Consider the following 26,280-nt stretch of genomic DNA (forward strand, 5'->3'; position numbering starts at 1 on the left):
CTGACAAGTGCTCAGGGATTACTCCTGGCTGTGCACTCAGGAATTGACTCCTAGCGGTGCTCAGGGGACCAGATGGGATATCAGGGATACGAATTGGGGTCTGCCACTTTTAAAGCAAATGCCCTAACTGCTCTACTATCTCCAATCCCTGAATTTTTTTTTCAGCCACACCTACCAGGGCTCAGGGGAAACTTTTGGCTCTCTACAAAGGTGTACCTTCCAGTGATGCTGGGTCTCCAGAAAATAAAGCATGTGTTCAGTCCATTGAGCTCTCTCTAGCCCTTGTTTCTTTGCTTTAAAGATAGTACCATGTTCTGTGAGATAATTGGACAGAAAAATATAACACCATTTCTTTTTTTCCCATTCTGGCATAAATTCATTAACTCCTTTTAAGTAAATGAGCCAGCATTTTTAAAGGGGGATAATGACTATATGAATTTATGCTATTAACATTCTTAGAAGTGAATGGCCTTAACCAAAATGCAATAGTCTTATGGTAAATCCTGCTTCCTGTTGAAAAGAAATCAAATAAAACTATCGGTATAATAGAACAGTAAATCAGATGCACATTTCCTTAAAAATAAACCGCCCTTATTTTTCCCCCCACTTTATTTAAACATGATGATTTACAAAGTTGTTCAAGGTGATTTGTTACAGGCATTGAACATTCCAACCCCAACCCCACCACCCCAGCCCTTTTCAAAGAGACCTTCCCTCTCCCATTGTCTCCAAGTTCCTAACCACCCTTCAAGTCTGCCCTCATAGCAGGCCAGTGATAATTTATTTTATATTGCTCACGGTCACTGTCACTGTTCTCCCATTGTTCATCTATTTGCTCGAGCGGGCCCAATAACCTTGTGAGACTTGTTACTGTGTTTGGCATATCAAATACGTCACGGGGAGCTTGCCAGGCTTTGCCGTGCGGGCGAGATACTCTCGGTAGCTTGCCGGGCTCCCCGAGAGGGGCGGAGGAATCGAACTCGGGTCGGCCATGTTGGCTGCGTGCAAGGCAAACGCCCTGCCTGCTGTGCTATCGCTCTAGCCCTTATATTGCTCATTACCACTAAATGGCTCATGGAATGATAAAAAAATTTTTACTTCAGTAAAAATAAATGCATGTTGAAAGTAGACTATGGACTGAACATGATTGCCACTCAATGCCTCTTTTGCAGACCACAACACCCAAAAGGAGAGAGAGAACAAAGGGGAATGCCCTGCCACAGAGGCAGGGTGGGAGGGGGGGTGGTGGAAAATGGGCACGGGTGGAGGGATGGGTATTTGATCATTGTGTGACCGAAACCCAAGCACAAAGATTTGTAAATCTACAACTGTACCTCATGGTGCTTCACTAATAAAAAAAAAATTGTGAGATTGTGAGAATCGCCTTATCTCACCATTAGAACATTAATTCCTTTTCTGGAAGCTCCTTAATTTGGCTTGCTTTTTTTTTTTTTTGCTGTTTGCACCTGCCACCCTCACACCCTGGAAATGAATTTTATAAATTTCAGAATGAGAGAAGTCTTCTGTGTTACCTGCTCCAAGGAGCACAGTACGTGTCTTAAGGAGAAAGAAACAATCTGGATTGGGGTTCCTCTGAGTGTCCCTAAGTCACCAAACCTTCAGCTTAACCTTCTTCATCATATTGAAGAGGTCTCATGATGTAATTGGAAGCCAAACTTTTCTCTTGAGAGCAGAGAAACTTAGAGCTCTGCTGCTACCAGCGTTCTAGTGAAATGGTTTTCATAAGGTCACCAATAAGGCTTTCATTTAAAATCTAGGACTTTCCTTCAAACGCCCATATCCTTAAACTCATTAGCCGTTTTCAAAGAGACATGTAGTAAACAGGAAGTGCTTTAATGAAATTGGGCATACAGTGTCCACCTCAGGATTCAGGTCACATGAGATTCGAGCCATTTTCTGTAGACTTTATAGAGTGCAGTGCATTAGGGATGAACTGAAGAGGGATGAAAGAATAAAATTATTCAAAGAAACAGCCCTGAGGGAAAGTGGTGACAGACAAAAAAAATTGGTGGATGGTTAGTTTTTTAGGACACATTAATTCCAAACATCTGTACGTTTTCAAGCAATGGTGGGAGATTTCAAAATTTAAACAATGGGTCATTTGAATGGAAAAGTTAAAGTTGAATTTGGCTAATTAAAATAGCACATATCAGTTTCTGAAATGAAAGATCACCATTATCTTGGTTTGAATTTACAGCTCCTGGCTAAGTACAAATGCTTGCAGTGGGATAAAGTACTGCGGCTGGAGGAGGTGCAGGCTGAACTAGGTGTAAGTCTGGAAGAAATGCTGTTAATCACAGAGGATGCCCTTCATCCTGAGCCCTATAGTCCTGAGGAGGTCTGCAGGTGTTTGGGAATTAGCCTACAGGAACTCCGCAGCCAAATCCTCAGTCCAAACACACAAGATGGTGAGTCTGTTGGGTAAAGTAGGGATATACTTTGCTTCCCCACATGCGAGTGGAAACTTTCTAACTTCATCATGAATCATACTGATTTTTGTTTTGTTGGGGGGTCACACCTAATGGTGATTGAGGCCTCCTTAGTAGGAGGTTCTTGGAGAGTTGCCCTGAGTGGTGGTTGTGCCAGGGATCGAATGAGGGCCTCTTACATATAAAGCATATGCTCCAGCCTTTGTGTCATCTTCAGGGCCAGAATATTACTGCTTTTTAAGCATGCTTGAGGGATTTTGGAGAAAATGAGTGTTTTGGCAAACTTCAATAATTTGTTCAATCATAACATTTCCTGATCTGGAATTTACCCATGTACATCAGCTAGGCAAATATGAGTAATACATTATTCTTGTTTTAAGAAGTGTGTATTCTTTTAGGTTCTATCTTCTCATATTCTGTAGTAATTTTTATACCTTACATACCACTTCAGTAGAAAGGTCTAGATTAGAACAATCATAACTGTAGAGTGGAACAACACCCGGAACACCAGGAAGTCTTCACTGCTTAGGTTGGCACGATGGCTCACTTTATTGAGAAGAAAGACATGTGAAAACTGGAACCACAGAAGGGAGTTTGGGAGTGGCTGCTTATTTTTGAAGAGATTAAATTAGACTGAGCTTCTAGACAGGATCAGGTGACCAAAGACTTTGTTATATTTAACAAGGTGTGTGTGTGTGTGTGTGTGTGTGTGTGTGTGTGTGTGTTATAAGTAATGGGAGAGTTGATAAAATGAGTTGAATGAAAAAGTTGAACAGGACATTTCCCTTCGCAAAGCACTAATCCTTAAAGATTCGATTTTAGGCATTGCCAGATTTCTTTTTTAAAAGATTGAGCTGACATTGATATAAGTCAATGTATTTATAAGAGTATATATTCTATATGGTTTAGGGGTACAATGTTACCACATCATGCCCGTTACCAAAGTAGCCAATATCCCTCCACATAGTAGATTGAATTCATTCCATCTAGTTCTCCTTGTCTAATATCTTGAACTCAGCAAGTGTGTACTGACTACTCAGGGCTGAGTATTGTGCTGGATGCTAGGGCATAAAGATGAGCAGGATATAATTTCTATTTCATAGTGACCTGGAGTCCCAGAGGGAGAGTGCCACATAATGGTCACAATAAATAATACCTGTAGTAAAAGGGTAATTTTGTGAAGAGTCCTGAGACTGTAGAGGATAGAGTACTAAATGCCTAAAGAAATTGTTTCTAAGTTGATTTATATTGGCTCTAATTTACCTAGATCTTAAAAGGAATTTATAGACCTGTAGGCTAACAGGAATAGCAGGCATTCCAGGCAAAAAGTAGAATCTGAGCAGACACTAGGAAAGGACCATTTGAAAGCATGTACTAAAGATGTATTATATGTAGCGTGAATTGGAAGCCAAAAAGAACGGCCATTAGGAGTTTATAGTTCCATGCATTGAGGGAAGAAGAGCCTGAAATAGAAGATTAGCACTGTAGCACTGTCTTCCCATTGTTCATCGAGTAGCTTTAGTGGGCCCAGTAACATTGTGAGACTTGTTACTGTGTTTGGCGTATCGAATACATCACAGATAGCTTGCCAGGCTTTGCCATGTGGGCGAGATACTCTCGATAGCTTGCCAGGCTCTCTGAGAGGGGCGGAGGAATGGAACCTGGGCGGACCAGTTGGCTTCATGCAAGGCAAATGCCCTACCCACTGTGCTATTTTTAAACGAAGTAGAAGATTATTGGTAGATATTACAAAGGATTGATTCTTGATATTGTAAAGGGGAGTTCAAATTGAAATAGATAATTACCCGTGTCTAGGAAAGAAGGGAAGAAAGAAAGGGAAGTAGAGGAAAAAGAAGTTAAGGAAGGTCATGACATAGATACTAAGTTAGGGAATTATAGCTTGGGAACTAATTTTAGTTCAAGATGTGGAATTCATTTAATAATATATTTGAGTCATCTGGTGATATGGCAAAGCATTTAGATAAAGATTGTAGACATGTAAATATCCAGGTTATATAATTAGATTTGAGAGATTTTACTAAGTGGTGAAGGAAACTTAGTAAAATTGAGATTACTTACTGTCAAATTGTCTTCTTGAAAACAGTATTTTCATAAGATCACTTTTTTTTTGAGATCACTTTTAGAATAGAATCTTTGAAGCTTCACTGCTACCTCATTTCTTTTTATTTTATTTTATTTTATGAATTACCATGGGATACAGTTACAGACTTACAAACTTTCATGCTTATGTTTCAGTCATACAATGATCGAGTACCCATCCCTTCATCAGTGCCCATTCTCCACCACCAATGATTCTGGTATTCCCCCCCGCCCCCCCACCTCTGTGTCAGGGCATTCCCTTTTGCTCTATCTCTTTTCTTATGAGTATTGTGGTTGCAGTAGAGCTACCTCATTTCTTAAGTGTTAAGTTTACTTATTTTCAATTTCACCTGAATTCTGTTCTATCCTAATACTCCTTTGAGTCCACATGGACGTTTTTGTCTTGCCTTTCCACTTTTTAAATAAAAGGATGGTTTTGTCTTTGATGTTTTAATCCTGAATACTACTGTCTTTTTCTGATTGGATCCCTTTCTGAAATACAGTTCCTAACTTATTAGAAGCTCAAGTAATGCTTATATTTTCTTATCGTTTTAAATTACAACTGACTCTCTTTCTCTTTACTTACATTATTTATTTCCCTCTGCTTCTACCTATTTTTCTTTCTCTTCTTTTTTAACTTGTTTGTTTGGGGGGCCATACCTAAGCTCAGGGCTTACTCCTGGCTCTGCATTCAGGAATCACCCCTAGCATGCTCAGGTGACCATATGGGATGCTAAGGATTGAACCAACCTGCAAGGCAAGTGCCCTACCTGCTGTACTCTTGCTCCAGCACTCCTCTTCTTTTTCACAATTTTTAATAAGTTAATTTCTCAGAAATCTTGGAAAACAAAAAAGGTATTTTTCTTTTTTAAAATTTTTATTAGTGAAACACCATGAAGTGCAGTTGTAAACTTACAAATTTTTGTGCTTGGGTTTCAATTATACAATGATCAAGTACTCATCCCTCCACCAGTGCTCATTTTCCACCACCACGGGTCCCAGTATACCTCCCACCCCCCATCTCCCCCCTCCCACCCTGCCTTTGTGGCAGGGCATTCCCTTTTGTTCTCTCTCTCAAAAGGTTATTTTTCTAGTCACAGTACATGCAGTGCAATAAGTGTATACATTTATTCACTTATTATTAATTTTTACAAGAACAATGATTTCATTGTTCTTATAAAAATGATGCTTAATTTTACTTCACTATCTAAAACAACTTCCCTGCTGCACACTTGTATCACTTTCTATAATTGGCTTATATATTTTTGCACTCAATAAATCTATGTTAAATGAATGAATCCATTCTGTAATTCTATTGTCCTCAAAGGGGATAGCTTTTGAAATTAAATAAAAAACAACCCTCTATGGCAATGAATTAGTTGGTGGGATTCTAGACTTTCCTAGATAAATGTCTCTTGATTTATTCTCTTGAGTCACTAGAGACTAGCCTCAGCCAAATTTCCAATTGAATTTTCTTGGCACTCAGTTATAACTTTGGGGATCTAACTTTTTTATATTGTTGATTAGGTTCTTCTGATTTTGTGCTTTAGTTGTTCTAAGAAAGACCTTAAGCACATTTTAATCCTAGCACATTGGAAAACATGATTCTTATTGAGTGTGGCTCTGTGGCTTTGTGTGATTGGAGGCAAAGATGATAATATCACCTCTCCACACCCCACAGAGGGTGGGTGCTATTGCCCTTTTTATTCTAGGCATCTACACTTTAACATGCCTAGTTGAAAAAATTTTCCCATTATCATAATTCATGATGTTTTCAAAGGAACACAGATCACTTGATCACTTGACTTCTCATTAATCATCGATTTGCTCCAGCGGGCACCAGTACTGTCTCCATTTGTCCCTGTTGCGTGCTAGTGTAGTCCAATGGCGTCTGTTCATTCTAGGAACACGAAGAGCCTCAAACTGATCATTCAAGGTCTTGACGAAGAAATTTGACCATCTTGTAGGTGGGCAGCCACGTAGTCTTTTGATGTCCTGTGGAATCCAGTCGGTAATGGCTTTAGTCCAGCGGTCATTTCCATATCTCATTACGTGTCCAGTCCATCTGATTTTCGATGCCTTGGCAAATGAGACAGTGTCCCTGATTCTTGACTGTCAACGGAGATTGGAACTCCAGATTCTTTCTCTCATTTGAGTGAAATATGATACTCCAAGCACAGCTCTTTTGATTCCTCTTTGGGAGACCCAAAGAGAGTTCTCATCCTGTTTTCCTAGGGCCCAGGTCTCTGAGGCGTATGTTAATGCAGGAAGAACAGTGGAATCGAAGAGATGTACCCGGAGCCAGAGGTTCTTCATCCTCTTAGCTATTTCTTTGATGCTCTTGAAGGCGATCCAAGCTGCTCTCTTCCTCCTACGCAACTCAGATGCCAGGTGATTCATCATGTTGACTTCTTGACCTAGGTACACATAACTGTTGCATTTAGAGATGGTCTTTCCTTTGAGAGCGAATGGAACGTCAGGAACGAGACTGTTTCTCATAAACATTGTCTTCGTGAGATTCAGCTGGAGTCTGACCAAAGGAACACAGAATATGATGTTTTCTATATGCCAAAATTGTTTTCTTTACCTGTATATGACTTGAGTTGGAATATATTGACCTTGAGCTGATAATGTAGGGAGAGATGCTTAACTCAATCTGTACCTTCTAGTTTCTGCTAAACTAACCACAATACTAAAGGTCCATATGTAGTTTTCATTTACTTTTCCCAAACTTATAATAATTAGGCTTATAAATTCATAGAGGCCATTAAAATTATATACATTTAATTATATACAACTCACAAACTGCAAAATCCTCATATCTCTTAAAAGTTGTTTAGAATAGCTATAATCTTCCGGGGGAATGCCGGTGACCAAGAGCTTCCACAATCATGGCCCAGGTGTGCGGGTTCCAGGACTGAATCTCTGGCTGTCCCTCCCTGGCTGTCCCATCCACCCAGCTGACTGACTGTCGCCCCCAGTTTGCCTCTGAGTGCCATCTTAGCACGCTAATAGCCCTGGCCCAGAGACTCCAGTTGAATCCCAAAATCAATTAGTGCCCTACAGAGATGTCTCTGGAACCCAACCATTTACAATTTAGAAATTTACATGTACAATCACAGCTGTGCAAGCTCTCATGATATTCAAAAATAGCAATGGAAAATAAATTATCTGGTGTCTGCCCCTGGCAGGTAGGCAGGTAGGTGGTGGGACATTTTGAGTAAATCATAATACCCAAATTTATAGAGAAAGTTGTTACTGTAGCACTGCGGGTAGGGCGTTCGCCTTACAAGCGGCCAACATGGCCGACCCGAGTTCGATTCCTCCGCCCCTCTCGGAGAGCCCGGCAAGCTACCGAGAGTATCTCGCCCACACGGCAGAGCCTGGCAAGCTCCCCGTGACGTATTCGATATGCCAGACACAGTAACAACAAAGTCTCCAATGGAGACGTTACTGGGCCCGCTCGAGCAAATAGAGAAAGTATTGGGAAATTGTCTGCCATAGTGGCAGGGTGAGGACTGGGATGTGGGTGGTAGAAAATGTGCACTGGTGGAGGGATGGGTGTTCCATCATTGTATGGCTGAATTTCAAACACAAAAGTTTTGTAACTCTATCTCACAGTAATACAATTTAAAAAAAAAGTCATGTGGAGTTCATGCCCAATTCAATCAGCTTAATCAATGGCTGAACAAATAGCAGTACTCCTACATTATTTTTTTAAAAAATGAATACTGTGTTTTAAAAGATTTCAGAAATCTTTAGAAAATGCATACAAATTTTATGGTAATCAGATATTCCCCCCCTTACCTGCTTAATACTTGTTATATACAAAATATTTGAAGCAAATATCTTCTTACACTGTGAATTACATCTTAAATATATTGGTATTTCTTAAACAGCAAAACGGAAAAAGAAAGAGAAAGAAAGAAAGAAAGAAAGAAAGAAAGAAAGAAAGAGAGTAGCTATAGTCTATGACTAGGAACTGACAAGTAATAACTCAGAGATTATTGTAGGGTCTTTCCAGAAGTGGGAATTATCTAGAAGTGTGGTGCACTCTCTGGGGTCAGGTTGGCTTGGAAGAGGTATTTTCTCTTGTGATTTAAGAAGGAAAGGTGAAGCTTTGGGTCAGGGCCATGAGGATGAGCACATACATCTAGCACAGGAGCTAAATTAAGGCATTCAGTTGGACAGTAAACAGAAGTCCACAAGGAACTAAATGGAAATTGAGGTTAGGGAATGGGTGAGGTGGTTTGGGCACTAGTTTAAGGAAGAGTGATTATTTTAAGAAAGAGAGATGTGATTGCGAGTATTCCTGTTGGAGTACCCAGAACTGTGCAGTGCTGGATCTGATTCTCATTGAGTGGATTACCAACTTTGCCTGTGACCACATGCTGACAAAGTGCTGGCCAGCAGCTGACTAATTTGTTTGGATCTGGCGACTTTCAAAGTCACGCGTGATCATGACTTTTGAGCAAGCACAGGATACTGGCATTAGACTGCTCTTTAGGAAAACGTGTTATTTACTTTATAGTTTACACATTACTTTTCACCCACATCATCTGATTTGAATCTCACAAGAAACCTGGGGCAAAGTTATCTTCACTTCACAGATGAGGAAATTGAGGTCAGTGAGAGCTACGTGATTTGTCAAGATTGTAGCAGTAGAATGAGCTAGAATCAGATCTCAAATCCTAGTCTTCTCATTTTTTTTATAATGTAGGAACACTGCTATTTTTTCAGCCATTGATTAAGCTGATTGAATTGGGCATGAGCTCACATTACTTTTCTTAAAATTTTTTTAATTTTATAAGTTAGTTCACAATGTTTGATTACATTCAATATCCAAACACCAATCCACCACCCTTACACCTTCCCACCACCAAATTAGGGATGTTTCCATCCCAGGCCCCCAATCCCTGTCCCAAAACGCAACCGAAAGAATATATTTTATATTGTCTGTTATGAAGAACATACTTACAAAGAAGTGTTCATATAGGAAGCAGTGTGAAGATTGTTCTATTTTGTCAGGAGCCATTAAGACATTCTATAGGATGTGACTAACATGTTGTTAAAGTTTGGGTGATGTGAGCTTTGGTGTATATATATCTGAAATTATGTATATATGCATATATATATATTTCCCTCTATGATTTGTTGCCTACTATCTGAACCCCATCAAATGTGGTGTGGGAATTATGGAGAATGAGTAAGGAGTGTTTTATGATGTGTCGCACAGCTGCTTTTGCGGCCTTATGGTCCAGGATTATGTTTACTCATATGTGAGGTTCGGACCGAGAGCGTGGGGGTGGTTGGGTTGTGGAAGTTTTTGGCTGCCGGAGCTGGTCTTTTGGGCGAGGAGAGCTCTCATCTGCCCCCTCTGGGGCACCCTATGTGAAACAACTGGCGTGGAGTCTGGTGGCATGGTTATAGGGGCCTCATGTTATGCTCCCTTTCGGGAGAAGCACGCATGTAATCTGGACTGCGGCCGATGATGAGATTGTCTGGAACTGGCAGGAGGTAACTTTGGGTGTGACTCCTGTGTTGCCGAGGACTGGGGAAAGCGGGCAGAGGATCATCACTCCTGGTTCTGTTGATCCCAGAGTCCAAAGTCACAAAGTTCCACATTACCTGGCTTCCGTAGGACTGCTCTCGTGTTTGAGGCTCGACCCGAGCACGTGGGGGCGGCCTTGAGTGTGGTGGAGGTTGGGTTGTGAAGGTCTCTTGCGGTGGGGAGGGCTCTCACCCGCCCCCTTTTGAGGCTCCCCGTGTGAAACAGCCCGGTGCGGAGTCCAGTGGCATGGTGATGAGGCCTCACGCTTTGCTCTTTTATGAGGAGCAGCCATGTGATCTGGACAGTGGCCAATCTCCACATTACTTTTTTTATTCTATTCTGAATGTTAATTTTATTTTATTATTTATTGTTATTTCCCCTCTTTTTTTAATTCACCATGAGATAGTTACAAAGCTTTCATGTTTGATCTTCAGTCATACAATCATCAAACACCCATCCCTTCACCTGTGCACATTTTCTATCACCAAAATCCCCAGTATTACCGCCCCCCGCCCCAACCATTCCAACCTTTACTCTTCCTGTGTTGAGCTTATATAGCTGATCCAAAGATGGTTTGTGGGTATGTCTCCCACATACCTAACTTTTGGCCATTTAATTTCTTGGTAAACTTGGCCTCAAGTTGTTGGGGTCTGGCCAAAGTCACAGCAGCAACTTGGGGGTATATGAAAGTCTAAAGGCACCATCAGGCTGCTAATGGTGGTCTTCTGATTTAATGAAATACTCTTACTGCTGTTATTTTTTTAATTTTAGCATATTAATAAACCAACCTTTGCAATCCTGTATCATGTAAGGGGGATGATACTGAATTTGGACTTTGCTTGGCTCTTACAAGGGAAAAGAGGGTATGGAGATAGGGATTTTTGGTGTGGAAAGAGTTTCCTTTGCACTGCTTTGCATTCTAGTGCTTTGACTTTATAAGGTAGAAGATGCCATTGCATCTAGTAGCTTGCTTAGTTTAAGAAGAAAATTTAGAATATAAACAAGGTGTTGTGTTATATAACTGTGAAATTAAATTTTCTCATTTGATAAATGTATGACACACATAGATTATTTCAGTTATCTCTAAAAAGTGTCTTTTTTTTAACTGAGTGAAAAATTTTAGAGGTACCTAATTATTCTCAGGTATTTAAGTGATGTAAAAATAGTTTGTACATAGTATAGGGATAAAAATGATCAAAGACAATGTTCTAAGAAATGATCGACAGAAATGAGGAATGGTCTACAGAACTAAACTTACCAAGGTGGGGAGGAGGCCAGGGTGGATAGTGGGGACCCTGAGACAGAGTGGATGGAGGGTGTGGTGTGGATCACTGTATGCTTGAAACCCTATAGTTAACAGTACTGTAAATCAACCCAATTTTTAATAAAATGAATAGTTTATAAGATATCAGGCACAAAGTTCTATGATCTCAAAATATTCCGTTGAAATTCTTTTAAAAAATTAAAAGTTTTTCATAAAATGCCTAGAAGAAATTTTTAAAAAGAAAAATTCTAAGTAGAATTATCAACTTTCTTAGAATTAATTAATATTGGTTGGGTATGAATCCTTATATTTGTGTGATTATAAAATCATATAAAATGAGTCTTAAAAATTGTTTTTGATGAATCACCATGGGATACAAAGCTTTCATGTTTGAGTTTCAGTCATACGGTGATCAAACACCCATTCCTCCACCAGTGCACATTTTCCACCACCGATGTCCCCAGTATCCCATGACCCCCATCCCAAACATCCCCCTGCCTCTGTGGCAGACAATTTCCCTTATACTCTCTCTCTACTTTTGGACATTATGGTTTGCAATATCGAAGGCTATCACATTTGGTCCTTTATCTACTTCCAGCACACATCTCCCATCCTGAACGATCCATCCAATTATCATTGACTTAGTGATCCCTTCTCTATTCCAGCTGCCTTCTCCCTCAGCTCATGAGGCAGACTTCTACCATGCAGCAATATTCCTGGTCCTTGCCTCTACTGTCTTTGGATGTCAGTCTCATATTCTTATTTTTTATTCCACAAATGAGTGCATCATTCTATGTTTGTCCCTCTCTTTCTGACTCACTTCACTTAGCATGATACTCTCCATGACCATCCACTTATAAGCAAATTTCATGACTTCATCTCTCCTAACAGCTGCATAGTATTCTATTGTGTTGATGTACCAAAGTTTCTTTAACCAGTCATCTGTTCTCAGGCACTCGGGTTGTTTATGTTTGTTGATGTTTGCTTCCACTTGCATGGTCAGTGTTGTTTCATCCTTAAAGATGTTTTTAGCTTCAATATCTTGGAGGGTTCTGCCTACAGTATCCTCCATGTACCTATGGGTTCAGGTCTGATATTGAGGTCTTTTAATCCACTTTGATCTGACTTTTGTGCCTGGCATTAGACAGAGGTCAGAGATCACTTTTTTGCAGGTAGCTGTCCAGTTTTCCCAGCACCATTTGTTGAAGAGGCTTTTTTTGTTCCACCTCACATTTCTTGCTCCTTTATCAAAGATTAAGTGATCATATAGTTGAGAGTCTGTTACAGTATATACAACTCTGTTCCATTGGTCTGCAGGTCTGTTTCTAGCCCAATACCATACTGTTTTAATTACCACTGCTTTGTAGTACAGTTTGAAGTTGGGAAGGTGATGTCACCTTTTTTTACCCAAGGATTGCTTTAGCTATTTGTGGAGGTTTATTGTTCTTCTTTTACCCAAGGATTGCTTTAGCTATTCGTGGAGGTTTATTGTTCCATATGAGTTTCAGGAGTATTTTATTTCTTTGAAGAATATTATGGGTATCCTTATAGGAACCACATTAAATCTGTATAGTGCTTTAGGGAGTATTACCTTTTTGATAATGTTAATCCTCCCTATCCATGAGCAGGGGATGTGTCTCCATTTCCTAGTGTCCTCTTTTATTTCTTGAGGTTGTGTTTTGTATTTTCTTTGTATAGGTCCTTCACCTCTTTAGTTAAGCTGATTCCAAGGTACTTGATTTTCTGAGGCACTATTGTGAATGGGATTGTTTTTTTAAAATATCTTTATTTTTATTGTTTGTATATAGGAAAGCATTGACTTTTGGGCTTTGATTTTGTAGCCTGTCACTTTACTATACAAACCTATTGTTTCTAGGAGCTTTTTGGGAGAATCTTTAGGATTTTCTAAATATATTATCGTATCGTCCACAAATAGTGATAGTTTGACCTCTTCCTTCTCTATCTGTATGCCCTTTATATATTTTTCTTGCCTAACTGCTATGGCAAGAACTTCCAGTACTATATTGAATAGGAGTAGTGAGAGTGAACAACCTTGTCTTGTCACCTATCTTAGAGGGAAGGCTTTTAGTTTCTACCCAGTGAGAATGATGCTTGCTCTGGGCTTGTGGTAGATGGCTTTGGCTGTATTGAAGAGAGTTTCTTCATACCCATTTTGCTGAGAGTTTTTATCATAAACAGGTGCTGGATCTTGTCAAATGCTTTCTCTGTGTCTGTTGATATGATCATATGGTTTTTATCTTTTCTTTTATTGATATGAGTTTTTATGTTGATTGACTTGCAAATGTTAAACCGTCCTTGCATCCCCGGGATAAATCCTACATGGTCATGGTGTATAATCTTTTTGATGAGTTGTTGGATTCTGTTTGCTAGGATTTTATTGAGGATCTTTGCATCTGTGTTCATCAAGGATATCGGCCTGTGATTATCTTTCTTTGTAGTATCTCTGTTTACTTTTGGTATCAGGGTGATATTGGTTCATATGAACTGTTTGAAAGTGTTTCTGATTCTTCAATTTCCTGGAAAAACTTAAAAAGGATTGAGAGTAAGACTTCTCTAAAGATTTGGAAGAATTCACTAGAGAATCCATCTGGGTCAAAAATAAGTCTTTCTTATTTTGTCTGTTTCATTTTTTCAAGATAAGATTTAATGAAACACAGAATAAGAAAACAAATCAAATGACTTTTTCTTAGGCACATAAAATAGCATGCTATGTTGTTTAGGAAGCTAAGTGTAGGAAATGTTTGCTTTATTTTTAATTTTCGGCAGCACTTGGGTGTCCTTACTTTATGCTAAGAGATGACTACTACTGGTGTTGGGGAGACTGTATGCAGTGCCAGGGTTCAAACCTGGGTTGACTACTTGCAAGACAAGCACCTTACTTATTGTGTTCTCTGGCTTAGGAAGATTTGCTTTTACATGGTTCTTTTTCCCTTTCCCTCTTCTGTCATATTTCTACTTCTCCTCCTCTCAATTTCTTTTGGCTTCTCAACTATATGACTGTGGAAGGCAGGAAAATGCTAAGAATAAAGATTCCAATGTGGTGCCGGAGCAATAGTACAGTGGCTAGCGCATTTGCCTTGCATGTGGCTGACCCAGGTTTGATCCCCAGCATCCCATATGGTCCCTGAAGCACCACCAGGAGTAATTCCTGAGTGCAGAGCTAGAAATCACCCCTGATCATCACCAGGTGTGACCCAAAAAGCAAAAAAAAAATCCCATAAAGATAAAATTAAAAAATACTGAAATTAAAAGAAAAAGGTTCCAACCTGTGTGTGTGTGTTTAATTAATATGTGTATGTTTCAAACTTCAAACTAAAGATTAGGCTTCCTGGGGCTGGAGCGATAGCACAGCGGGTAGGGCATTTGCCTTGCACATGGCCGACCCAGGTTCGATTCCTAGCATCCCATATGGTCCCCCGAGCACTGCTGGGAGTAATTTCTGAGTGCAAAGCCAGGAGTAACCTCTGTGCATTGGCTGGTGTGACCCCAAAACAAACAAACAAGAAAGATTAGGCTTCCTTCCTTTTCTTTAAGATGTGTGTGCATTATACCCCATATTCACTGGTTCACTGTAAATATTTTAAAAACCTCTAAATATACTTTATGATTTTAAGGACATGATATGTTCAAACAGTTCAACTTCTGCAGAACTGTCCGGTACCAGAGTGTGGGAATCATACTGATGCTGTGTGCTTTGTCCCTCTGATGGGTGGTCTGGAGCTCAGAATCTTTCTCTCATTGCACAAGGGTAGTCATGGTGGCCCGGGTTCAGACTCCTGAGGCCATTCTGGAGCCACAAAAGCAGAACTATGGAACTTTCATCTACTTGTGTGAGAGTTTTGAAAGAGCTATAATGAAACAAATGTTTGAAACACATTTCAAGGAGGGGTTGGCTCCTGTAGTTCTCTGAAATATTGACCATCTTGGACCAAGACAGGCTCACAGTGAAGCCATGGACTTGACCACCCTTCATATTCTGTATCTTCAAATCCTTGAGTGCCAAGTTTCTTGACTTAATGTGATTTGGATATGGTCAGCCTCACAGGATGTGGTAGAAACTTAGACCAATGAGATTGAACATTTGTCTCTGTCGGAGACTCTCTGGGCCTCTTTCCCAAGGAAGAGAGTTTCCCTTTCTCTAGGAAAGTCCTCCTGTATGCAGATTCCTCAGCTTCAGAATGAGCCCTATATGCTGCTGGAAAGGGAGAAGAGAAACCTACCTCTCTAGCAACAGCAGCCTCATGGATACACTGAAAATAAACTGGAAACTTTTTTCAGCCTACCATGAAACTCATATAGTTTCTTACTCTAGTGGAATTTCCCATAAATAAACCCTGAATGAGTCAGAAGTTCTAAATGTGATACATGAGGCACCATATTATCACTGTATTTATATCCTAAAAATGTGTTTTGTGTATCTCTATATTTCTATAGTACCCAACATTTGCTAAGTGAATAAATGAGTTAAAATTTCTTCTGTCAATTTGGAGAAGAAATAGAACGCAAAGTCTAGCTAAAAGATGGTAGTATCTGACTTTTAAAAACATCAGTTAAAAGTATTTTAATAGGACTAACAACTATATATTACAATGTACATTACAATATGTAATTATAATATAGGGCATTTGCCTTGCACGTGGCCGACCTGAGTTTGATTCCTCTGTCCCTCTCAAAGAGCCCAGCAGCTACCAAGAGTATTCCGCCTGCACAGCAGAGCCTGGCAAGCTCCCCGTGGCTTATTCAATATGCCAAAAACAGTAACAACAAGTTTCACAATGGAGATGTTACTGGTGCCCGCTCGAGCAAATCTATGAACAACAGGAGGATAGTGCTATAATGCTACACTACATAATAGTTAATGGCATTAACTATTATAATATTTATTAAGTTATAATAGTCATTAAGCACTTGTTATATGCCAAACACTTGTAAATAAATTCAAAAGCATTTGCTGTATTTGTTTATTTATATGGTCCTGATGGCTAGAATACCTGCCTGAAACAATCCTTTGTGAGATTGTAAACTGTCAAAATGCATTCAAATATCTGTGTGTTCATTGCCATTCCTTCCTGCTCTCCCCCACCCTCCTAAACTTTTCACACTGTTGATTTGAGTCAACTCCCCCAAATTAGACAGCTCCTAAAGAATAAGGAAGTTTTTGGTAGGTTTTCCAGCTTGAAATTCTGTTCAAAAGAGAAAGCTGCCTTACAGTACTAACTAGGTTTATGTTCATTGACATAACTGTTAATTAACATGCAGAATATACCTTTTTCATTCTGTAATCAAGCAGTGATACCAAAGTTTTCCAGCTAATGGAATATTTTAAGTTGCATCTCAATGCTTTTTATAGCTGTCTTTGAACCCACACACGTACTTTTTCCTTGGAGCACTTCAAATCCATGTAAATGAAATACAGTACCAGACATATGTGTTTAAAGTTTGTGTATATGCCAACCCTGCAGTGCTAAGGGGACCCTGTGGTTCTGGGAATGGAAAGTGGGCCTCATGCATGCAAATCGTGCCCGCCTGCCTCCTAAACTATCTCTCTAGCCCATATATGGTTTGAATTTGAACTTAAGTTATGGGAACTGGCTCCAGTTAGTTTAACTACTAGGAACTTCCCATAAAGTCAGTTCCAGTATTTTGCTATTTTTCAGAGAAGAGACCTAAGGAACAGAATGAGACATTTTACCTCAGCTCACACCAGCACAGTCAGGATTAGTCCCCACATAATATCACTCTAGAGCTTTCTTTTCCTATACAATTTTAATCACTGTGTATGTGATCAGGTGCTGTATTTGGAAGAGTTTCATCAGAGAGAGAATTGGAGTGGGTGAGTGGGTGTTGGGCCATACCTGCTGTGCTCAGAGACTGTACACAGAGGGGATCAAAGTGGGGCTGGCTGCATGCAAGGCAAGTACCTTATACCTTGTACTAGCTCTCTGACCCAGAAAAAGATTTGAAGGGGGGGAAGGAGAGGGAGAGGGGGAGAGAGAGAGAGAGAGAGAGAGAGAGAGAGAGAGAGAGAGAGAGAGAGAGAGAGACAGAGAGAGAGAGATTGGGTTCTTTTGAATACTTCTAGGAGTGATCCCTGAGCATAGAGGCAGAGACAGGAGTAAGCCCTGAGCACCCCTGGGTATGGCACCAACCCCTCCCTCTCACGTCCAAAAAAAAAAATTGGATGACATGGGATAGTAGCATCTGTTTCAAGAGTTTATACAAGACTGTATCTTTACTTATATTAGTGCTGGAGTCTGAAATCCCTTGGAAAGAAATGCTAGAGCTGGTAATCGACAGAAAAGGGATCAGTGGTAGATAAGAAGTAGAGGAAGCACGACAAGCTGGAATCCATGACAGCTGCCTCAGACCCTCCTCACCACCAGATCACCAGCTGTGTCAAATCAGTGTCCTGCAGGAGAAGCTAATTATGAACCTGACCCCAAAGTCAGAGGAGCCAATGGGACATGGAGGTGCAGGGGATCTGACAGTGCTCCCGGTTAACAAAGTGAGCCAGTGGTTGGGTGCCACCTGGACCCTACTGAGAGTCAACAAAAACATGCCTTCGGGTACTGGAGCCATAGCACAGCGGGTAGGGCATTTGCCTTGCATGCAGTTGACCCGGATTCAATTCCCAGCATTCCATATGGTCCCCTGAGCACCGCCAGGAGTGACTCCTGAGTGCAGAGCCAGGAGTAGCCCCTGTGCAATGCTGGGTGGTGTGACCCAGAAAGCCAAACAAACAAACAAACAAACAAACAAAAAACATGCCTTCTCCTCTTGCCAGCAGTTATCTATTTGCTCATTGTTCCTGAGTGTGATCTTTTAACTCTGGTTGTTACCATCACTACTGTCTTCTGGGTCAGGTCCCCCAGGGTTCCTCAGCTCCTCTGCCACCTGTGCTCTCTGCCCTGCTGGTCTCCATGGCCCTGAGCCTGCAGTTCTCATCCCACTCCTCAGCTGCAGCTGCTTACCTGGCCCTGGTCTTGCTGACCCTGACATTCATAGCTGCCTCAAGGTGCAGGAAGGAAAAGAACACTTTGGAAACTTTTAATTATATCTATTTCTTCATAAATATGGGATATATTCTTTTTTTTTCTTTTTGAGTCACACCCTGAGATCCTCAGGGATCACGCCTGGCTCTTCACTCAGGAATTACTCCTAGCAGTGTTTGGGGGAACGTACGCAATGCCGGGGATTGAACCCAGATCAGCTGCATGCAAGGCAAATGCCTTACCCACTGTGCTATTGCTCCAGCCCCTAGACTATATTCTTGACATTGTTCAACATTCTTTTTGCTTTTGTCAAGGATGTATCACTTCTTGGCCTTCTGGCTAAGATCACATGCATTTGTTCAGGATGTATCTCTGCCTTCTGAGAGATGAAATTGTCAGAGGATCAGCCATAAATTTATCAGACACTCTGCTTGGAGGGTTCTGAGGATCTGAGGCTAGCTGACGTCTCACTGTGAGCCCGGGCGTCCCTCTGGTCCCTCTGCTGGTTCCAATTAGGGAAACAGCTTCTATTCTCTTCATCTGCCCAGGAGAACACACTCTTGCCACTCCTTCTTTTCTTTTTTGCTACTTCTGTTTTCATTCCCACATTTTTAGGTTTCCATAGAAACAGACATTTTCTTGTATTCAAACGTGATTTTCTTTTAGTTAAATCTTTCATTTTGGCCAAAGCGATTCTCCCTTATGTCAATGTGTTCACAGGGACTTGTGCTTTGGCAACAACAATTTCGAGTTAGTAGTTTTTCTGACAGAAGTTTATGTATGTCTCGCTCTGTGGATCCAGCACAAATTCGGGGAAGATCCATTTGTCAGTGGTGATTGGAGACCTAGGCTCAGGGGGGCCCCATCTGAGTTGACCAGTGACCACTCTGACTGGAAGAAGGGTCCGTTGCTAACACTCACTGGCACTAAGAACCTGATAGAGATGTTCGTGATTTCTAGTTTCCTTGCACTGATCTAAGCAGGTCCTGTGGATGTGATGAGCACTCCAAGTTGAGGAAGTGCAGTGTTCCCATGAGTGGAGAGTATAGGGGAGCTTGGATCATCACACTTCATGCTTCTGTGGGACTAATAGTCTCATCCCAGCAGATGTTGGTGATAAGAATGAAAACCAATGTATTCTCCCATACAAAAACATGAAGTTGATGTTCTTTATAGACATCTGGGATAGTAAATATTGCTCTTGACCAAGGACACACTGTGACTTCTTTTTGTCTTACACATTTCTCTCATGTTGGCATTTTGTTTGCATGTTGGTGAAAGCCACCTTAGTCTTAGGGTTTATTTCTTTCTCTCCTGTCTTACAGAGTTAACATGGTATTTTCTCAGGTGACTATTATCCTATAATCTTAAGACGTGGTCTCAAAACTATCTCCTGTTTGGTATTAGTCATTCATTTCCTTTGCCTTCATTCCTACCCACCTCCCATATTTTGGTTTTGGGGCCAGACCTGTTGATTTTCAAGGGATACTCCCAGTCTGGTGCTTGAGGATCACTTAGGTGGTGCTTGTGTGTGGAGCTGGGGGTAAAACTGAAATCTTCTGCATGCAAAGAATTTCCTGAGAACATACTTTCTTCAATAACTTCTAAGGAAATTATATAGACAAAGAAGGATATTTTCTGGTCTTCTAGAGCACTGATAATTGTAATCAGAAGGAGACATAAAATAATCAGGGACTGCAGTGTTCTTGGAGAGCTTCATGGAAGAAGTGGCATCTGGGCCTACTTTCAAACTGATTCCGGGGTTATAGAACCAGCCTGGGCCTTTTAGATATAGAATCTGGGCTTCTACCCTACTCTTAAGTAAACAGTGATGGTGCAGAGCATCTACACCAGGAATAGCACAAACACACTGAAGAGGTAGGAAAGAGATTCAGCACATTCAGCACATTCAGTGTGTCTTAAATGGATTGGAAGTGGGGATCTTAATTTATTGAGCAACAGGAAAATATGACAATGTTTGATGCACTGAAATATTTGGGAATGCCACAATTAAAACAGCAAGTTGGGAGCTGGTACTGCTTGATTCGATGAGAGAAGGAGAAGTTAGAAGTGCAATAGTTTTGACATGGGATGATAAGAACCTGAACCAGCAAAACAAGAGTATCAAAAAGGGGAGAAAGTAGGGAGATGGGTTCTGTCTTATTTGAGTGCCGCTGGAGTTCATAGGACATAGTACCTTGCCAGAGTATAAAGTACAGGCCAGGGTGACTACAGCAAACAAGATAAAGGTTCTTAGATCAGAATACAATTGCTAAGGACACAGTATTCCCTTCTATTACTCTTGGGAAACTGAGAAAGGAAAGCTATAAACATATGGAGTGCCACTATTCTCCACGTATGAGATGGCATTATGCTGTGGATTGAAAATATTCACAAATGTCTCTTGGAATGTAGTTTTCCACGGATTAATGTGGTTTGTGTTGAAAGTGCATGTATGTATTTTTCATCAGTGGTTTTGCTTTTAAAAGCAGGTAGTTAAAGATTTTTTTCCCTTTTAACTGTAAAATTCTAATTTAATTTAGTCTTTGCAGCCTGGGAATGGGATACTAATGTGGCTGAAAACAGCAGTTTATTTTTTGTGGGTTTGACCATTTCAGAAACTTCAAATTTATGAAAAATATTATTACTAGGAAAATAAATTTGAAACCACAGTCCAACTTCAATGAGGATTATATGGTGTTTTTTCCATTCTCCTGCTTAAATACTCCACAGATTCTATGCCTTAGAGCAGGGACTTATTATAACTTAGCTGCATAGGAAAACAGAGAATTCTGGAGTGGATTCTGAAGTGGTTTTACCCATCTACCTCTGGATTGCTGTTCTTGGAAACCAACTCATGGTTTATCCCTGTGGAGTTTTCTGTTATGCAGAGGAACTGGACAGTAGCGTGCAGCTACATGATTGTGTAAAGACAGCTAAAGCCACAACTGTTTTTAGCCCCTCACCCAAACAGTGGGAAAGTACTTTGGGGGTGGGAGAGTCTCAGAAAGATTAATTATAAACTTACATGATAAAGGTTTCCAATTCTTTCAGACCAGCATATTTATTTATTTTGCGTTGATTACTCATCCCGAGATGAAGTCTTTATCCAAGCTAAGATTGATTCCCAAAATATTTATTTTCCTTTTCCTTCTATACTTTTTCTCTTGTTAGCTGAAAACCAGTGTGTTCTATATCCTCAGTCTTTGTGCAATTTGATGATAAGGCAACATGAAGAAACTCACAGTACTGAGAACGAGGAGGCACGGATGCAGCTCTAATTTATACCCATTAAACTGATTCTGAGACTAGATTGGGACCTGGTGGGGAGGGGGTGGTGGTGGACTCTTTTGGAAGGGCATGTATAGACAAACGTGTGTTAAGAGAAAGAATCTGTGAAGGATTCTTGAAAGTAAATCCTGGAAGGAGAGATGGATTGTTTGGTTGTTGATCTGGGGAAAAGATTAAATGCTAATAAAGTTGTGCTTTTCACTGCCTGTGGGGCAAGGTAAATCTGGTATTTCTATCGGTAAAAGTCTGCGAGGGGTCAGTCTTGCCTCTTCAGGTTATTGTCACCTGACTGTAAGGGTCCTGAGCTGCCCTGGTGTCCGGACAGGTGTTTATGTCTGGAACCTTGAGTATTAGCAAGTGCAGAATCCACTGATAAAGGATCTGTAATCTGACATATCTTGACTCGTGGATGAACTTTTGAAGTGTTTCTTTTTATTTTTTCTTTGCTTTTTTGGGTCACACCCAGCGATGCTGAGGGGTTACTCCTGGCTCTGCACTCAGGAATTACTTCTGGTGGTTCTTGAGGGACCATGTGGGATGCCGGGGATTGAACCTGGGTCAGCTGTGTGCAAGGCAAACTGCCTACTCGCTATACTATTGCTCTACCCCTGTACTGTTCCTTGTTCTCTGCTTCTCTTGGCTTCTGACCCATATTTACCTGGTTTCTTATATTGTAATAAAAGATGGGACTATGTAATCCTTATAGATTTCATGAGCTCCCTGATACTCCAAAATAATTTCCTACCTTGATCAAATTATTCTGATTGTTTCTGTTAGTAGCCATTAACAATTCTGTCTAATAGAAGTGCTAAAATCTATGATAGATTTATTATTTCTAACTGGTATTCTCTTTTTCTTTGTTTTGGTGTCACCTCTGGTGGTGCTCAGGACTTACCCTGGACTCTGAGGTTAGGGATCAAATTCCTGTTGGGGCTTGGGGATCAAACCTGGGTCAACCATGGGCAAGGCAGGTGTCCTACCTGCTGTAGGGCATCTCTCTTGCCTCTAAATGGAATTATTAACCTGGCTTCAAGCATAATTCTATGGAATCCGTGTTGTATTTTATGTAGGATTTTGAATATTTGTACATTCAGATGGGGAAGAGGGTCCATAACTTAAACATTTGATTCTTAAAAGTATAACCCTAAAAAGCAAAGAATCACTAGTTAACCACTTAATTTTTGTGTTTGAGATTCTATAATAATCTGTTTTTTTTTTTTTTGCGGGGAAGGGAAGATCCGTTCTGAGGGGTACATTTTTTTTTTTTTTTGCTTGCAGCCCTGGAGTATTGCTGCATTTGGCTCTTGAGGGCATTGCTGGGGTGGTCTGGGCAATGTCTAGCACCAGAAGTCCCAGAGCAGTGCCACAGGGTTGAGCCCATCAGTCAAACTGAGAACTATAAGGTAGGGGTGGGGGTGGGTGAATCTTCTGAGCACTGCTTGGGAGCCCTCTCCTCCCTTCCACATCAAATCAGGGATCATGGTGCCTCTATTTTATTCTTATTTTCTTTCAGTATTCCTCTGGCGGTCTGAGATCTTTTGTGGCTTTGTACAAAATTTAGAATTGTTTTGCTGCCTTGAAAACTGGGCTGGAGTGATAGAACAGCTGGTAGGGCATTTGCCTTCACATGGCTGACCTGGGTTCGATTCCTCCGTCCCTCTTGGAGAGCCTGCCAAGCTACCGAGAGTATCCTGCCTGCACAGCAGAGCCTGGCAAGAGACCCTTGGTGTATTCGATATGCCAAAAACAGTAACAACAAGTCTCACAATGGATACATTACTGATGCCCACTCGAGCAAATTGATGAACAATGGGACGACAGTGCTACAGTGCTCCAGTGCCTTGAAAACTACCATTCATGTTTTAATAGGATTGCAGTGAATCTACACATTTCTTTAATAAGATGGACAACTTAACAATGTTTATTTTTCTAGTGTGTGAACATGAGGTAGCTTTCAATTTCTTTATTGTCTGTTTATTTTGACAGTGTCCTAAAGTTTTTAGGGGGATAAGTTTCTCACTTCCTCTTGTTGGAATTACTAGAGTTGTAATATATATATATATATATATATAATCAGAAATGGATTTGTTTTCCTGATTTTGCCTTCTCTAACTATTTTTTTGGTGTATGTAGAATTGTTACAGGTTTTGCACTGAACACCATTCTGGTAGTACTGCTGTCTGTATGTGATCTCTGGCACTGCAAACAATTTCTGACTATACTACAGCCTGGCAAACACTACAGCCAGAATGCGTGTGAACACGATGAGTATGAGTGCAATTCTTGGTAAGCATGTGTGCAAACACTGCAACTAAAGGAATGTGCTCCTCTCCCTTCACCATCCTTCATCCCAAAGTGCCATAGCCCTATGAGGAAAACCAACTCACCTGTATGTACAAAATAATGTACTTCCTTTCTCTTCCAGTTTTGAGACTCTAAGGCCTGTCTAACATTTTCTGTAAGTGAGAGACTGATTTCCCGTCAGACTGGGGCTTGCTCTGGGGATATCTATGGTTTGTGATGATGCTCAAAGCCAATAACTGCTATGGGCAGTGCTGAGTTCTCTCAGGCCTGCTCAGGTACCATCTCTGAGTGTGTGGGCACCACAGTCAAATGTACCTGTGATCCCTGGCCATTATCACCTCATTATCAAAGGGAGGAAAGGGAAGAGGAAAGGAAAAGAAAAAATGCAGCATGTTAGTTTTGTATCCTGCTACAGTATTGAACTTAGTAATCATTTCCAGTAGGTCTTCTGGGTGAATTCTTTGAACTTTCTTTGCATGTTATCTGCAAATAACAACAGTTTTAGCTACTTTTCCAATTTGGACCCATTTCATAGCTTTTTCCTTGCTTAGCTCTGCCTAGAATGCTGAACTCCAGAGTTGATAATGCACATTCTTGTTTTGTTTCAGATCTTAGAGGTGTAGCTTTCAGTCTTTTTCACCCACCGAGTATGATTTTAGCTGTGCATCTGTCAGATTTATTGCCTTTATTATACTAAGGTATGATTGAGGTGTTACTAATAATAGTTGACTTGTTTCAGAACAATGTGAATATTGTTTGAGTTTTTTGGGTGGGGGGAGGGGAGCCTCACCTGGTGGTGCTCAGGGCTTTCTCCTGGCTCTGTGTTCCGAGACTGCGCCTGGTGGGCTGTGGGGGACCATATGGGGTGTCGGCGATTGAACCCCACTTGATCACATTCATGGCAAGTGTCCTACCTTCTGTACTATCTCTCCAGGCCAGAAATTGTGTTTTAAAGAGAAAATTTAGAGCTAATTCTTTTAAGGAAAATCTAAAATGTACTGACTTTAAACTGCCTATAATTAGACATTTTGGTATAGGCAAGGAGGAAACATTTCTTTCTGACAAGAGAAAAATAAACATAAATATAAGAGTTTCATAAACTCGCAAGAAAAATGATATTACTTGCCTGGGAAAATAGAATGATTCAAAGAAAAATAAATTTGCAGAATGATTTGAAGTAATTTATGTGGTATCTCCACTTTTCCCCTCAATAGCACAGCAGGTAGGGTGTTTGCCTTGCATACGGCCATCCCTGGTTCGATTCCTCCGCGCCTCTTGGAGAGCCCAACAAGCTACTGAGAGTATCTCGCCCACATGGCAAAGCCTGGCAAGCTACCCGTGATGTATTCAATATGCCAAACACAGTAAGAAGTCTCACAATGGAGACATTACTGGGCCCGCTTGAGCAAATCGATGAACAATGGGAGGACAGTGCTACAGTGCTATGTTCCTTCTATTTCCAAATTATTAAGTTTTTATTATAAATGTATATCAAGTCTTTCTAAATGAGTTTAAAACATTCCTTAATATTATTTTTATCTTTTTTGTTGATTTGGTTATATTACATTAGTTAATTTAAATATCATCTTTGAATTCATCTTTGCATCTTGGGAAAGCTATCACTTGGCTCCAAATAATTAATGATTTTCTAATTTCAAATTGCCAATATTTATTGAGAATTTTGGCATGTATGTTCTAACAGAGATATTAGATATTGGTGTGATTTTCTTTCTTTCTTTCTTTCTTTCCTTTCTTTCTTTCTTTCTTTCTTTTTCTTTCTTTCTTTTTCTTTTTCTTTCTTCCTTCTTTTCTTTCGTTTCTTCTTTCATTTTTCTACCTTCCTTCTTTCCTTCCTTACTTTTTTTTCTTTCTTGGTACACCATCCTTTTAAGTTTTGGGGATCAAAGTGCTATTGGCCTCAGAGAATGCAATCATCTTTGTTTTTTTGGCAAGAATTTGAGCAAGATGTATTCACAGTGGTAAACTGCTCACTACGCACCCATTATTGACTTTTCTCCCCTTTACTTTTTTGGGGGAGGGCCACTCCAGGGATGCTCAGGGGTTACCCCTGGTTCTGCACTCAGGAATTACTCCTGGTAGTGCTTGGGGAACTATATGGGATGCTAGGGAACAAACCCGGGTTCGCTGTGTGCAAGGCAAGATCCATACCTGCTGTACTGTCTCTCCAGCCACATCACCTCTTTCATAGAAGAGTAACTTTACTGGCAAAGAAACAGTTTATAGTTAGTTGGGAAGCAACTTTTTCCAGCACAGATTGTAGAGCGAGATTTGGAGAAAGGAAGAGAA

General features: G+C 40.5%; 1 protein-coding gene across 1 annotated transcript in view; it reads left to right on the forward strand.

The window, feature by feature from the left end:
• The window catches only part of GALK2 (galactokinase 2), a 145,269-nt gene that overhangs the window by 89,878 nt on the left and 29,111 nt on the right, over positions 1 to 26,280 (forward strand). The window contains exon 8 of the mRNA XM_056135382.1: positions 2,219 to 2,429. Coding sequence (XP_055991357.1) covers positions 2,219 to 2,429 — 211 coding nt within the window. The remainder of the gene's footprint in view (positions 1 to 2,218; positions 2,430 to 26,280) is intronic.

The sequence above is a fragment of the Sorex fumeus genome, unplaced genomic scaffold (genome assembly GCF_029834395.1).
Source record: "Sorex fumeus unplaced genomic scaffold, SorFum_2.1 ptg000111l, whole genome shotgun sequence".
Taxonomy (NCBI): Eukaryota; Metazoa; Chordata; class Mammalia; order Eulipotyphla; family Soricidae; genus Sorex; species Sorex fumeus.